The sequence below is a fragment of the Ambystoma mexicanum genome, chromosome 7p, assembly GCF_040938575.1.
Source record: "Ambystoma mexicanum isolate Mex_15411 chromosome 7p, UKY_AmexF1_1, whole genome shotgun sequence".
Lineage (NCBI taxonomy): Eukaryota > Metazoa > Chordata > Amphibia > Caudata > Ambystomatidae > Ambystoma > Ambystoma mexicanum.
In genome coordinates, this window is record NC_090939.1 from 750,168,785 (window position 1) to 750,184,999 (window position 16,215).

The window sequence follows — 16,215 nt, forward strand, 5'->3', positions numbered from 1 at the left end:
CTTGTGCTGTGAAATAGAAGGAATGCAAGGGACTGCCTGCAGGCCATCCTTTGGAACGCCCACTATTTAGCAAGTTCTTCTTCATTTTTGGTGTTCCGCCACCTTCCCAGCTCTTTGCGCAAGCCATACCCATGCTCTGCGTGGAGTCTCAAGCAAGACTCTCAACGGCTCGCAAAGATGTTACAAACCTGCACGAACTTCACGTAAGTCCAGGAAAAGTACCACGCATTTGATTCCATGAATCGACAAATGTGGATTTGCACGCAGTTTGGCACGCGTGTACCCTATTTTCCACACAAATAATTCCATGAATTGGGCCCTATGTCTTTAAAGCATAAAAGCAGGTCTTAAAAGTCATGAGAGCTCATACAAGTACAGGGTGGCAGCACCACTGTTAGATATTGTATCGTCTTCTTTCAGTAGTTCAAAAGCATTGAGGCAGGTTTCAAGGCACTTTCTAATGCATAAAATCAGGTTTGAGTTGGTCGACCTGGTTCGACAGGATTCAGCAGCGGAGTGCAATTTAACAAGCTGCAATGGCTTGAGGTATTGCTCAGGACAGGCAACAATGTGCATATCTACATGGTTGGAAGGTTTGACTGCATCTCGATGCGGACAAGCAGCAATTCGACTTCAGTGGTGAGCTTGCTTGACTGGGTCCAAGAATGCAACACGTTTTGACAAGGTGCAATGGCTCTAAGCACGAAGAAGCTTGGCAGAGGAAGGCGATGTTCTGATCAGCACAGCGCAAAGGTGTTTGAAGCAGGTAGCAATCATTCAGAGCACTTGCAGTGGCCCAAACTGGTTTCACATGGCAGAGCAATCCAAAAGCAGCTTCTTCTGGCCATAGGGTTGCTGTGAGATGCTCCACTGGGACTCTAAGGAATGGTAAGTCTGTCTTCTGCCATTTCTAACCAGGAAGGTTGCCAGGGGAACCTGCAGAACTTGTCATTTCAGCAGGTTCAGTTCAGGATGCAAGTGTCCAGCAGAAGTCGAGTCTTTTTTTCACAGCAGGATGCTTAAAATGTCCCTGAAATGATTTGGGTGAGAGTGTCTACCCTCCTTGGAAATCCTTATCTGCCCCAAATGGCTGGGGGCTTTGTGCAGTCTTTACTCCACCAAGGTTCCGATAAAATCTTGCAAGAAGCTTAAAGAAGATGGTTCCATTAAGAAGATTCAAATAAGATTATTTTTAAGGGAGGTTTCACTCCTTTAGGTAATCACTTTGTCACAGCAAAGTTATCCATTCCAAGCATTATGCAAGGGGCGTGCCTTCCTGTTGTAACTAGGGTTATTCCTTGGGATGTTTGGTTCCAGTGTGCCTTCTCTGCAGGAAATGAGGGACATCTCAGGAAGGAACTGTGGCATATATTCAGGATGGCGGGCCCTTCTCTAGTTTACATGTCCTCTCCCAAGCTACACTATACTTCTCCCCTCTCCAGTCTTCCTGAGATCAAAAGCATTCCAATAATGATCTCCCATGTCAGACGTCTGCATTGTTTTGCAGATGTCACTTTGAAGCTCCCAGTCTTTCCCCCGCCCCTGAAGGAGGAATATCCTGCTCTCCAAAGAATGTGTCAAGCTATCTGTGACAAATCTAGCAATATTGCCACTAATTCTCTGGATGGAAGCTTCTATGTGGTCAGGGAAAGACAGAAGCTACCTGACTCTGACTCTGAGGATGGCTATCTGCGGGAGGACCAAATAGGGGAAGACAAACTCCAGAAGGACAGAAGAATACTACATCAAAATAGTCTTGCAGTCACAATTCCCAATGACACATGTATGCTGCTGCAACATGGATAGATGGCTTATTGCGGTATAGATGAAGAAATCCCACCTTACTGCAGTCAAACACTGTATGTGCCCCCTCTGTTTCCGTACTGGGAAGAGGAGGAGGGATGGAGTAATGAAGATGACCAGAAGTGGTAAGCCAATGCTGCGTTCTAATCTTTGGAAAGCGTTACACCGTGCCAGGAAGTTTAAAGTTGACACCACTGAGAGAACACCAGAACGAAGAGAGGGGCAGATGCTGCCACTGTCGGTGGCTTGCTCTGACACCGGTCAAAACGCAGAAGACAAGCAGACCGTCAGAAGCAGCGCTGAGGCTGACACAAACAGGGTGCAGGAGAGGCAAACCGAAGGAAGCTTACTGCTTGAGGGCCCAAGGCAGTGTGAGCCGTGCACAGCAGAGGAGGGCAAAGCAAAAGCTTACCGCCACACAGAGTCAGAGAACCAAAGAAGATGGAGAAGGGAAGGCACAAGAAGCACTTAAGCCACTCGGTAAGCCCAGAGGAAGCAAACAGGATACCGAAGCACGTGTAGGTGAATGCTTTGTCGTGCTAAGTAACACTTTTGAAGAAGGTGATAAAGATGCAAGCAATATTAGAAAAGGGTTGGTGACCTAATGTTTAAAAACAGGAATTGGTGCGAGTGCGAACAGTGCTTGAAAAGGGCTGAGGACCCCATATCTGAAGGAAGAAGTAAAAGCAGAAACAAACTGTAATGAGAAAGGGTTGGTGACCCAATATTTAGAAAAGATTGTTTCGTAAATAACAAGGAAAGAAGTCAGAGAATGGAATAAGCCCCAGCATGTTAGTGGGCAAATAGTGAGTCCGGGGCTGAACCCCCACGCACACCCAGGACAAGTGAACATTGTGAAACAGTGTGATATCATGTCAACAGAGTAAACCAAGAGAAGTGAACTTTGTGAAACAGTGTGATATCCTGGCAGGAGAGTAAACAAGGAGTGGGAAAACAAGTAAACCTGAAGTTGGTAAACGTGTCAAACCAATATATAAAAGGGAAGAATTACATGTCTGTTTGGAATCAGTGAAAAGGAGTAAATACTCAGGCAGGAGAGTATACCAGGAACATTAACAGGAGCAATCAGTGGAGAAGGGTAGAGCAATACGCCCTGAAGGCAAGTGGAAGATACAGAGTTTGAAGAACTGGAATGATTAAGAGGAATTGTGTGAAAGTTCAAAGGAAGGGTAAGCACCCCTGAAATTGTGAAGTAATGCCTTGAGAATAACACCAGAATCGTGATAAAGTGGTTCTTTCAAAACTACCAGTAGGAATCTCGAGGAAGGGCAATCCCTTTTCCTGGTAGAACTTTCTTTCTTTGCTTCACCTTAAACATTATATTTTGGATCTCTGAAAGAAGGTTATGACTGCATATTCTATAGATATCTCCTTGCACACATTACATAAAGCTTCGAGTGCAAGGGTCATATTAGAATTTTTGTACAGAGGACACTCTTTTGTTTAAACATCCTGACGCAGACGTTCCTTAGTTTTGCTGAGGCAGGGAAATCCCTCTGAGGACTAGAGATAGATAGGATTTCCCCCAACCATCTTATGGTTCTGAGAAATAAAAGTATATAGCAAACAGCAAACAACAAACATGCCACTGTGGCTGAGTCTTACTCTTGATCCCTTGCATTTCCCAAAATACAAAAAAGAGCTTCCTGTGCAGGTCCACCATCTGGGTAGCCTCCCAACACCAGACACAACACACAAATGGTTCTGCTACTGCAAGGGTCACAGGAAACCAATTGATAATAAAATGAAATCAGATTGAGTGTTGCTAGTTTTACTGTTTCTGTGTATATGTCACTGTATCAAACTATATATATGTTTATATATATATTAATCAGCCAATGAGTATACGCAGTTAAATATAATATGGATCACAAGTGCTCTCTTTTAAAAGGTAGCCCATGGCTCTTGCAATTATTGTGAGTCCAGCATGTTGCCAAATCACACTGCAGCTGCTGGTGTGTCCGTAGACAAGGATCAATGACACATGTGAATTATCAAGTCCGGGTGGCTTGACTGAAGTGAAAGAATGGTCTTCCTTTCCGCTCTTTACTGAGGCCATGTTATCCACTGCAATACAGCAAACTGAGTTATGTTCTCCCTCTGACGTGGTTCCAATGGCAGTCATGCAAGAGATCTCGGGTGACTTGCTAATGGAATTTAAGGCGGCTATTAATATCTCTTGCCAGACTGGGGGTTATTCCTGCAGAACATATGGTCGCCACAGTGATTCCCCTTCTGAAAAAAAAGTCACTAGAAGCTTTTGGAGTCTTTGGTGTCAACCCTGCTATCTACATTTCTGGAATCCTCTAATCCTCCATACTTCTTGATCCTGCCCAATCTGGCTTTAGGCCAGGCCGGGGCATGGAGAGTGTTTTGGTATCGGTCGAGGATGGCATGGCCAGACTGGTTGATGCAGCGGCTGTCAGCAGCTTTTGACACCGTCGACCATCCCATCTTGCTGACTCGCCTGACTCGGATTGGTATCTCGGGTCAAGTACTAGCCTGGTTTTCATCATTCCTGGCTGATCGCACTCAGGTGCTTTCTCTCCCCCCTTTTTGGGTTCCTGCCACCTAACCTGTGGAGTCCTGCAGGGCTCTTCCTTGTCACCCATTATCTTCAACATTTACATTTGGCCTTTGATTTGTCTCATCCACTCCCTCGGCAGCAGGTGCTATTTTTATGCCGACGACACTCAGTTCCTGATCCGCTTAGATCTTGATCAGACTGAGGTGTCGTCGTGCCTGCATCGCTGCCTGACGGCCGTAGGTGAGTGGATGAGCCGCAACTGGCTGAAGTTGTAAGGGGACAAGACGACATAAGTGATGGTGGTAGGTGCCCCCCCCCAATCCTTCAATCTGAGTGTCTTCTTTCTAGCCTTCCTCTCTTGGGTCTCTTCCGGTACCAGTGACTAAGGTGAAGAACTTGGGAGTGACTCTTTCTGCATCCCTTTCCATGAACGATCAAGTCTCTATAGTCTGCAAAATAGGTCATTTTCACCTTAATACACTAAAAAAGGTGCTTCCTTTGCTACCGGCCACTCTTCGTCCACCGGTGGTTGCGGCCATGGTGCACAGCCCGTTGGATTACTGTAATTCCTTATATCTTGCTCAGCCTAAGGGTATAATCCATCATCTACAACGCCTCCCAAATCTGGCTGCCAGGGTAGACACAGGTTCACCCCATAAAGCGCATATCTCCCCGGTGCCTCGTGCCTTGCACTGGCTCCCAGTGGCTCAGTGTATCAACTTTAAGACACTCTGCATCGTTCATCGGGCGTGGCATGGACTGGGGGCAGAATACCTCCAAACCAAATGAACTCGCTACTGTCCCACCCGCTCCTTGCGTTCTGCATCGGCTGGTCTGCTGGTTGTGCCTATCTTCCGCCTTTCGTGCATCTGTGGCAGGGCTTTTTCGGTTGCCGCTGCCAGAATGTGGAAATGCCTGCCACTGTCAGTAAAGACCTTGCCAAATCATTTGGCATTTAAAAGGGTTTTAAAGACATTGGGCCTCATTACGACCCTGGCGGTAAGGCAACAACGTCGCCGGTAGTGCTACAGGCGCCGTTGTTGCCTCACCGCCTCATTACGAGTTCTGCTCGTGGGCCACCCTGTACGCCTGGTCAGACCAGATGTGCAGAGCGGCACCCGCTAACAGAACAGGATGCTAACAACGGTCCCGTCATTAACAGGACCATTGTTAGCATCCTCCCATTCCAATTGAGCCCTATGTGGGCTCAAATGGGAAGGGGGATGTACCGGGTCCAGGTCCCGTGAATGGGAATTCCCAAGTCCGCAAAGGTCAGAATGGCCCGGTAATTGCCATTTTTCGGGACCCAGACCCGAGTTTGGGGGTAGCAATGCCTCTAAAAACAGCATGGCTACCTCCAAACTCGTAATGAGGCCCATTGTTGTTCTAGTGGTGGGTGGTTAATGGATGGTAGTCTTTTGTCTATCCCTCTCCAGCGCCAAGATACCTTCGGGTGATCATGCGCTGTGTAGTATAAATTCAAGTAACATATCATAACATAACATGTGTGAACTATACTTTTAAGCATGGAGTATTTGGAAAGTGAGGTCTTTTCAGCAGAGTTAATTTTCTGAGGGCGAAAACCAGCATCATTTTTCACTGCAAAAATATGAATAATCATCTCAAAAGCACACTATTTCAGATGGCATTCTCTCAAAGGCACAGTGGTAGCAAATCGAGGTAAAGTAAGATGAATAGCCGCTTCAATGTTCTACAGGGAGTATGATCAAGAAGTCAAAAATGTACTGGTAGTCTCGCATACACTCAGTTGTCAGCCAGCACCAAGGTATAGCTTTAAGTTAGCACATTGACAGGGATAGACAGTATGAGTTAACACTTTGTCAAGGCACGCAGTGAGAAGGGGACTTAGACAGAGTCCCCAAGCAAGCAGGTGTCTCCAGTTCCCTCCCAATGCTTGCAGAAAGGAAATGATGGGGCCTGTGTCTGCCTCCTTTAACTCTGACACAGTCCCCATCAGCATCAAAAAGGCCTGGGTAACCCCTCTAATAAAAAAGCCAATACTTGACCCATCCGCTACCATTAACTACCTCCCCATAACAACAGTCCCCTTCCTTTTGAAAATAATAGACAAAATAGCATACACCCAAATCCAAAACCACCTCGAACATAATCAATTATTGGGCGACAGACAATCAGGCTTTCGACCCAATCACGGCACTGAAACAGCTCTCCTTGACTTGAAAATACAAATGGACGCTAACAGAGACGTATCTCTGCCTCTTAATGCTCCTTGACCTCTCTGCCGCATTCAACCTGGTCGACCACGACAAACTCTGTGCCACCCTCTCTAATAATTTTAACTTTTCCAAAGACGCCACTAGTTGGGTCAAATCCTTCCTAGCAGACAGGACCTCAAGAGTATCCATTGGCAAAGCTTCTGCTGACACTATTCCAGTCCCCATAGGCATCCCATAAGGATCCTGCCTCTCCCCACCCTCTACAATGCTTATACTAAGTTGCTATTCGCAGCCATGGATGCCATGGGTGTCATTTACACCAACTTCGCTGATGACACCCAGATCCTTATCCCCCTAAAAGGCAACCATGAAAAAGACACCTCACTCATCAACCAAATATATGCTCTCATCCAAAACTGCATGGCCCACAATAGTCTCTGTCTAAACTACGATAAAACTGAGCTGCTAATAATTGGATCTGCCCCCAGATTAAAATCCCTTCAGCCTATTTATGCCTCCTTCACCACTGATGGCACCACGATCCCAGTTCTCAAACAGGTAAAAACTCTAGGTGTGTACCTAAATGCCAGCTTATCCATGACCAAACAAGTCAACGGCCTCTCCTCAGCCCCTCATACACCACCAAGCTCATCTCTTTAAACCTTAAATTCCTCACACCTAAAAACTGCATCACACTTGCAAGAGCCCTTGTACTCTCGAAGTTGGACTATTGTAATGTACTCCTACTAAGTACATCCAATGCTAATCTGACCAAAATCAAACTCATGCAGAATAAAGCTCTCCGAGCAGCACTGGGAATAAAAAAGTACAAGCACATCTCAGCCATCAGGAAAAATAATCATTGGCTTCCAATCAAAGCAAGAATTATTTTCAAAACCTTATGTATCACACACAAATGCATTGCCAATAAATATCCTAAATACCTCAACAATATTATTAGATACAAAGCTCCAGCCAGACAGCTCATATCCAGCAACAGCCTCCTCCTTGCCATCCCCAGATTGAAAAGCTCAAGAGCAGGGGGCAGCAGCTTCAAAGGTCTAGCCCCAAAACACTGGAATGCTCTCCCAACAAACATCAAACAAGAAGAGTCGCACCAACTATTCAAAAAATCACTGAAAACTTGGTTATTCAACCTATACTAACCACCCAAACTCCAGAGGACATTCCAGCCTTTCTCTCACCTTCCTCTGGCTCTTACCTCTGGGCTCATCTGCCCACAACTGTCAAGTATGTAATTTTGAACTGTCTGTAAGTAAGCATTGTCTCACAATTGTAAGAATGTAAGCTTGTACTGTCTGTAACTACGCCGTGATACCTCAATATCTGGGCGTATAACAAATGTAATAAATTAAATAAATAAATAAATGTTAGTTAATCGGTGGTAAACCTGGAGCCACTGCCGATACATGCCCCTTCATTTGGTTAGGGCGGTGGGACTTCTAGGGGGGCAAGGGCACCAAGATTCGAGGGGCATCACTATCAAACAGTTCTAAGAGACAGGCTGTGACACTCACCTATCTGAGGGTGGCCAGGTCTACGATCCAGAGCTCATGTCCTGACCCTAACTTGCTTCGGTGCTCAACCACAGATGCTCAATTCGACTGAGAGCTTAACCTGAAGAGTGCTGTGTCTGTTTTTGGCAGGGTTACGGTGTCTTTGGGTGTCTGGCATCTAAGAACAGGTGATTGATACTAGAACCATTATTCACTGCCTTACATTATTACATTTAAACTTAATCTCTAAAGTTCTTCACTGAACCCCATCCATTGTATTCATTAACTAAGGAGACCACTGAACATAAGCGTATTCTCTAAACTCCATCTCTACATCATGTCAATTGACTGAATTTACCAAAATGTAATAACTAAAGTGGCCTCCATGACCTACAATTAATAGCTGAACTCCATCAATAAACTAACACAGAAAACTTAATTCATTAAACTTAAACTAAACAACTAAATTCCATCATAAATTTTCAGCAACATCTCCTGCCACTAAACATTAGAATGAAACACTATCAGTAAACGGGATCACCACGCGCCATACACTGAACAGTAACTTCATCAATTCTTTCTGGAATATCCTCACTAAGATAATCATTGAACTTCAGTGCTACACTCCAGCTCTTAAAATTACCACTGAACTTCTGCACTGAATTTGATTATCGCACTCTATTATTAAGAGCCAGGCTAAATTCCATCTGTTATGTTATTTATATGTTTCATTTGATGAGTTTATTTTAAGGTGATACATGTGAAAAACTTGATACAGAATGCAAATTGCAATTAAAACATATGATAAGATATTTTATTTATATCACGCTCATACACAGGTGTTTCAGCGCGCGACCAGGCAAAGGGAGGGGAACAGCGGAGAGAACAAAAAAACGATCTTACTAGGCCCAGTGACATTGAGAATATATACATGAAGGAAATATTTGATTTACTTTATAACACTGAAACAAAGTAAAAATCAATAATTGTAGAGTTCACTAACTGTATAACAGGCTATACAGTGGTAAAGGGTTTGTGGGAGAAACATTTCTTAAAGCTGAGACATGTTTTGAGACTGGTTGGAAAATTGCAAATAGACAACAGTCCCAGTGATCAGGTGCTAAAAGATTAAAGGAATGAATGCGAGAAGGTGCGCAAGGGTGAGGGTAGACTTAGAAAACAAACCGAGGCAGAATCCAAGGAGCAGAGAAGAGAATGGAAGTCAGATGTAAAGTAGATCCAAGCCTTGGCTGCCTACAAGCACTGCTGTGAGAAAGCGCATTTCAACTCAAACTCAAGAGATTGAAAGCCAATGCAGATGGGGGAGATGAGGGGTGATATCGGTTAGTAGGGAAGGGAAAGGTAGATACTACAGTTGTGGGGAGGTGAGAGGCTGGGATACATTACATGTCAATACGAAAACGGCCCACATTACCCAATGTGTTTGGTGAGAAGGAAAGTAAAGATGGCATGCGTGTTAATACAGCAAAGATGCTGGCCAAAATAGTGAGCTACAGAGGAGAAGAGTTTAGAGGGATGGGAAAGAAACTTCAGGTGTCTGTAAAAATGCGAAAAAGGAAGAAGAGATAATGGAAGAGGAAACATGCATCTCTTTCTTAATTAGGTGTCTGACTACAAGCAGACATAGTAAAAGTCTATTCACAAACTGGTTGTAAACATTCTTACTTTTCGCGTGCCGAATGGCTGCCGAAGCGCTCTTTCCTAAGCACTGGTCTTACTCTTTTGTTCCATGTGGTGAAAACGCTCCTGGATCAATGCTTAAATTGCCCTGTCTTCTCTACCTACAGGTGCGTCAGCAGTCCCTGTGCCTCCTCGAACCTTGCTCATTAATGGGCACTATGCATTGCAGCATTGCTCATCCTTGTGTGTCAACTTGGGTAAAAAGAGGGGATGAATGCGAACTTGGTGCAATATTCTCCTAATGAATCACTGCCAGTCATTACCGCTTGCCAACTACAGGGGCTCTAACCCAGTGGAAACCTACATTCTTATTTTTACTATTGTGATACCAAAATTCATGACTTGTCTTTGAACAGTAGCATGCGTGGTAAGCCAACTTAATAGTACTTATTTTAAAGACCTCAGATAGATGATGGGATAAACTGACCTGGTGGGGATTTGAACCTGCGCCCAGCATAGTATGCACTGATCTTTGGTGCAAACAATCAACTGGCTGAGCCGTTTTATCAGCTGTATGTTATTATTGCTAATCTCTCAATTATCTGCAACGACAATGTCTATAACCAAATAGTGTCTGTCTTACTTGCTTTTATTTCTGCATTTATATTGTGTTCTGATAGCCTCCCCCTTCTGCTCTCACTATCACTAGCCCTAATGATCGTCTTGACATTCTCGAAAAAGACTCGAAGCACCACCACTTAATGTGCCCATAACACTAAGCACACTACTCAAAAATATGTGCTTTATCTTTAACATATATTTTTTAAAACTCACTCACTGTGAATTTTGCCCAAAGAACTGTTCTGCGCCAATATCCCAGGCAGGCCCCAGCCATGCCGAATTGCTTCTAAATGCAAGTGAAAACACGACTAAGACCAACACTTGACAGTAAAATAATGCTTGTCTTTTTAGCAGAACTTCCTGGGCAGGGACACCTGGCGAATGCCCTCATAATTGCCATGTCTACAATATTTATCATGGCTGTGGCCATCGTACTCATCATCATGTTCTACATCGTGAAATCCAAGCCTTCGTCTCAAGGTAAACAGAACGCTGCGGCATCCCTAATACACGAGAGCGCATGCGCACTCTGATGCCGTTGTTGCTGATTTTCTATGATGCTTTTCGTTTAACTTCCAGCGTGCTGCGCGCTACAGTCTGTGAAAACGGGGGAACCTCAACCCCCAGCAAACAACCAGGAAGAAAAGAAGGAAGCCCAAGGTTTGAGATTCTGTTTGGTTGTTTATTGTTGGGCGATTTATGAGAATGGGCATTGGCGTGTTCAGTGCTCTAAGTTGGGTGAGAAGTCGAGGGTTGCTACAACGATGGTTTTGTGGCGTGAATGATGGACGTGGCCTGAAGTGCCCCCAGAACGGGACAATAAAAAAGAGAAGTCGCACGGTTACTCTTTTGTTTATGGTTGCCACCCAAGCCCTGGTGGTGACAAGCCACATTGCACTGTGATATTGAATGTGTGAATTACTTTGTTTCAGTCAATAAACTGCTTGAGGCGGCTTTAGGTGTTAAGCAGTCCACTAACTGTGACTATAAGTAATGTGGTGGCCACTTGAATTTTCAATGAATAGTTATGATTGAGCCTTCCTTAAGATTTTAGGTGTATATAAAATAAAGGAATCGACTGTTGCCCAAAGAACAACCGTTGGTTCAGGAAGTGTCGGCTCAAGCCTTTCCCTCCATCTACCACTTTTTAAGTTTTCCCAAGCCCATTGTTGAAATGACACTGAACTGAGAAATTGTGGGTATACAAAAGACTTTACAAAAAAATCTAAACATACTTTTTCCTGCAGAAAATGGCGTAAATTATGCTGAGAATAACGAGTTTGAAAAACATCCAGAAACACCTGTAAAAACGGAGAAAAGGTGAGCAAAAATGAAAAGTATATGCAACACGAAACATGGCAATGTTGCGCCAAGCAAAAAATCAATACTTATTTGTGATGGAAAATATGATTCTGAAGAAAATGGCAATTAACGTTTTTATTCCCTCAAGTCTGCACGAGTTTAAGGACACAATTTTAATGAGCGTATCCATGTTCCTTCTCGGTAAAGGGGCTCCCAGACCTCTTTGTGAAAGTTTAAGAACTTGGGGTTTCACATTAAGTTACCCAGGGTAATCCAGACGTGGACCCCTTGCTCACTGTGCTTAAAGAGCTACAGCTTGACCTGAATGGTGAGGCCCAACAAGACCGAAAACCTGTAACTGATATGATATGGCATTTATAACGCGCCTATACACAAGTGTTTGAAGGTGCGACAGTGCTGTTGGTTCTCCTGTTCCCTGGAGAATTGTCTAGCATGTTGGTGCTGGACTGCCTAGGTGGGTGCTGGACTGCCTAGGTGGGTGGGCCCAGACTGATATGCAAATTGATATTTCTCCTCTGTGAAGGGTGCAGTGACCTAAAAGGTGGTTGTAGACCCTCCCGCTTGTGTACCTTCCCCATAGAACAGGTTATTTGGAAATGTTCGTTCTCGGCAGAGGGTCTTCCATACCTCTTTGCAAATATTAGTAAATACTATTTATTATTCAGGAAGAAGGTATGTAAATTAAATTCTTCCCTTGTCCTACATGTCGCTGATTACCTGGGCAGGACTGGGTTCAGAAACATATTTTTGAAATTATGTTTTACAATTTGACATGCTCCCATACTCATGACCTAATCCCATACTTTAGTCAGAACTCACTCCACAGCAACTATGGCAGTTCTACGACTAAAGTGCCATGCCTTCAGTAAAGTCAACCCCAATATCAGCCCTTCACCAGCAACAACCACCATCTGTGAAACTCTTTTCTGCAAGGTACATTCAGCCCACCTTGACTCTTTTCAACGTTCTGAAAACACTCCTTCAAAAGACACCTCCTTTATGCAGCGACCCATGCCCTCCTTCCTGCCTACTACTTCTCACCCTTTGAACACTACAGATCACTAATCCTTGTTTACCCACACTTACATGCGGTTTCTATATTTCCACAGTGGAAAGGTGGTATGTATTTCCATGCCATTAAAAATCTTTCTAATGTTTCCTGCAACTCACCAATGATCTCAAGTCTAGTATTCAGAGTTGAAATTCCTTAACAGAAGCATCATTTAAATAAACACTGCCAGAGCTTGTTGGTATCATGTAACACACTCACTAGATTTGATGTTTAACATTCATTCAATTGGCACAATCCTAGGATATTCTTTGGGTAAAATGTAAGAGTCATGCTTATCATTTGCAAAATGATCCAGAATTGCCTAAACACTACAAATATGGACCTCATCTGCATGACCTATGTTTAAAGTAAGGAACAGAGATGGACAAAACATGCTCTGGGTATTTGGTACGGTGGCATAGGGTTTTCCAATCAATATTGCTCTTTTATAACCTTGACATTTGGTCCTGCCTACTGTAAGTTGGCAAGTAGCATCTTAAACGGACTCAGAAAATATCACCACATGGTTATTTTAGTACGGATAATAGTAATAGTGTTGAAATGAAGAAATGTGGCAATTAGATTTGTGCTGTGTTTTATTACCTTTTAAGTGTTTTCTCATAAATTGTCTCCAACTTAAGAGGTATTGTTAGCACCTTTGTCTCGTGCTCCTTCTTAGTTATCTGTTTCATGTTTAAGTTATTTGCAAAGTTGTTTCTATCATCCACTGCGGCAAGCCACTGGCAAAGGTTCATTGATGCTTACTGTTTGCTCTCCATGTGTTCAATTGTGATCCTTAGTTTACTTTAGAAGGATGTTGGATGTTATGTTGGATTGTGCCATCAGGGATTGATTCAGTGAACTATGACCTGTGGACAAAAATTACACAATCGTGTTTTAAAAAAAATATGTTTTAATGAAAGTTGAGGATGCTGGATTCTGAAATTCTGGTTTCAGGAACACGATTCCTGATTTGTGTTCCTAGACCAAGGAGCATCATCCTCAGTTGGCTGACATTTTAATTTTAGGAATGCTCGGAAACGTTTTTGTATATGATCTAACATTTCTGGATGATTCATAAAATTAAGGCATTTAGATTAAATATATTGGGACTTTGTTTTGAAAATGTTTGAAAGCTCTAAGTTGTTCACATTACCTGTGGGCTCAACTTTATCATATTTACTGAGGCATCCCACTCATTAGCTTTCATTATCTGCCGTTACATTTCATATATTGGTCCTTTGTGTATGATACACTGATATTTTCTCCCCCAAGCCCTCCTGATTACCCTATCTGCAAAATGGTGGTTTGGTTGGGAATTAATTGCATCCTTCCTTCCTCTGAAATACACCACTTTCCCATAATTTCAGAGAGGTCTGAAGACCCACGTTTGCCGGTCTTTAGCACCCTGGGAGCGGGTGCTATCCAAGCAGGATGCTCAAAGCGTGGGCTGTATTCTATAGTACAAGCCCGCCTTCCAAGTAGCCTTGGTGGGCAGCACCCTTTCCCGCTCCCTCTTCACCGCTTCGCACATGTGTAGTTTCATACACGGGTGCTAATGGTGACTTTATTTTGAAATAAATTAATAAAATAAACATACTTTTCTTGCAAAGCCTGGCGCCACAGCATTCAATTTCCATGTCGATGACCTCACAGTCATCGACATGGAAAATTGACTTCCTATCAGCAGCACTGCTGTGGCGCTGGTCAGTGCAAGAAATGTATGTTTATTTAAACAAAACAAAAAGACGCCATTAGCACATGTGTAGATAACTACAGGTGTGCTTATGGTGATATGCCCCTCGTTTGTATTTATTTGTATTTGTATTTATTTATTTGTAGCGCGCAGCCTTGCCCTCAGGCATCTGGGCGCGTAGTTGCAAGATGGTGGTTACAGACAAGCATAACCTGTTCGCCTAGGGGAACAGTCTTACAAAGAAGAAACAATTAAATTTACAATGATACAACTAGTGACATAACGGAGCAGGTTACACATAATTACTCCAGAAATGTATAACAGGTACTAGAAGCTAAAGTAAAGGCTACAAATGAGAGAGAGAATAAAGAGAACATGAGAGTTAGACCAGGGAAAGAAGTGCTGGTGTACTATGGAGAGCGCCTATAATGGGAGTGAAGTAGGCTCATCAAGATTGTGAAGCCAGAATTTGTTTTTGGTTTTGAAGGAGTGGAACGTGGGTTCTGATCTGAGTGTGAAGGGGGTGGTGTTCCAAAGTTTAACTGCAAGGACTGGGAAGCTAGATCGCCCAGCAGACTGTAGCTTGAATCTGGGTATAGAGAGTGTGTTGACATAGGCTGATCTCAGCGGTCTGTACGCGACATGCTGTGAGAACCGGCTGGTCAGATAAGATGGTGCCAGGTTATTCTGAGCCTTGTAAGTTAAGGCTAAGGTTTTGAGCGATATTTGCTGCGCGACAGGGAGCCAGTGAAGGTTACGTCTGATGTCAGAAATGTGAGATCTTCTAGGGATGTTGAGGGCTGCCCTGGTAGCATTGTTTTGTGTAACTTGTAGCTTGTCAATGTTTTTTTGGCTAGTCCCTAGGTAGAGGGCGTTACAATAGTCTATTTTTTCCATGATTAGTATTCTAGCTAAGATGATCCAGTTCTCAGTGTTCAGGAAGGGTCTGCAGGCTGTGATGAGTTTACAAGCATAGGCCGATGCGGACGCTACGGCATTGGTTTGTCTGGTTAGCGATAGAGTTGCGTCAAAATAAATGCCTAGAGTTTTAGCTAAGTTTGACACTTTGATTATGTTGCCATCTATGGTGAATGATTTGTATGCTGGGTCAAGTTTAGCCAATTTGGAGTGCGTTCCTAGGATGAGTAGCTCCGTTTTCTCATCATTGAGGCAGAGCCTGTGATGAGCCATCCAAGCCTGGATGATTAGGTAGACATCATTAAGTTTCTTTGCGTCAAGAGCAAAGTCACCAAAGATAGGGATGAGTATCTGGGTGTCATCAGCATAGTTGGTGTATGAGACACCCAGATAGTCAAGTATGTCAAAGAGAGGCTTGGTAAACACATTGTATAGTGTGGGGGAGACGCAAGACCCTTGGGGGACTCCACAAGGGACAGGTGCAGGTTCTACTGATGCTAGAGGAGAAAAAACCCTAATGGTTCTGTTAGCTAAAAAAGTACTGATCCAGGACGATGCTGAGTCGTTGGTGTCCTGGCCCTTTTGGCAGGGATGTTATTAGGTCTGGAAAAGATCCGGGGCTACGCTAATATCAGGACTGTCTGGACTCGGGCTAGATAGCATTTTGGTTGTAGTCGCTGAGCTTCTATCCGGGGCTACAACCAAAAGATCTGGGGCTATAGCCCACTTAGCTCCTCCCACAGCAACGCCTCTGCCTTTCGGTAACGTCACCACCACCCTCATTAAGTGATCGTCACTGCGCTCAGGCCCTTCACTTGGGCGGCGGGCTGTTACCTACAGGGTCGCCCCGCAACCTCAGTCTATCGTGATCATAATAAAGCAGTATGGGTATCATGAAG

General features: G+C 43.9%; 1 protein-coding gene across 4 annotated transcripts in view; it reads left to right on the forward strand.

Moving 5' to 3' along the window:
* Window positions 1–16,215, forward strand: part of EDAR (ectodysplasin A receptor) — a 552,426-nt gene that overhangs the window by 484,465 nt on the left and 51,746 nt on the right. For 3 of the 4 annotated variants that reach the window (XM_069636867.1, XM_069636869.1, XM_069636870.1), the window contains exons 7-9: window positions 10,680–10,808; window positions 10,908–10,988; window positions 11,576–11,648. In XM_069636867.1, the coding sequence (XP_069492968.1) occupies window positions 10,680–10,808; window positions 10,908–10,988; window positions 11,576–11,648 (283 nt within the window). The remainder of the gene's footprint in view (window positions 1–10,679; window positions 10,809–10,907; window positions 10,989–11,575; window positions 11,649–16,215) is intronic. The other variant, XM_069636871.1, reaches the window with a different exon arrangement.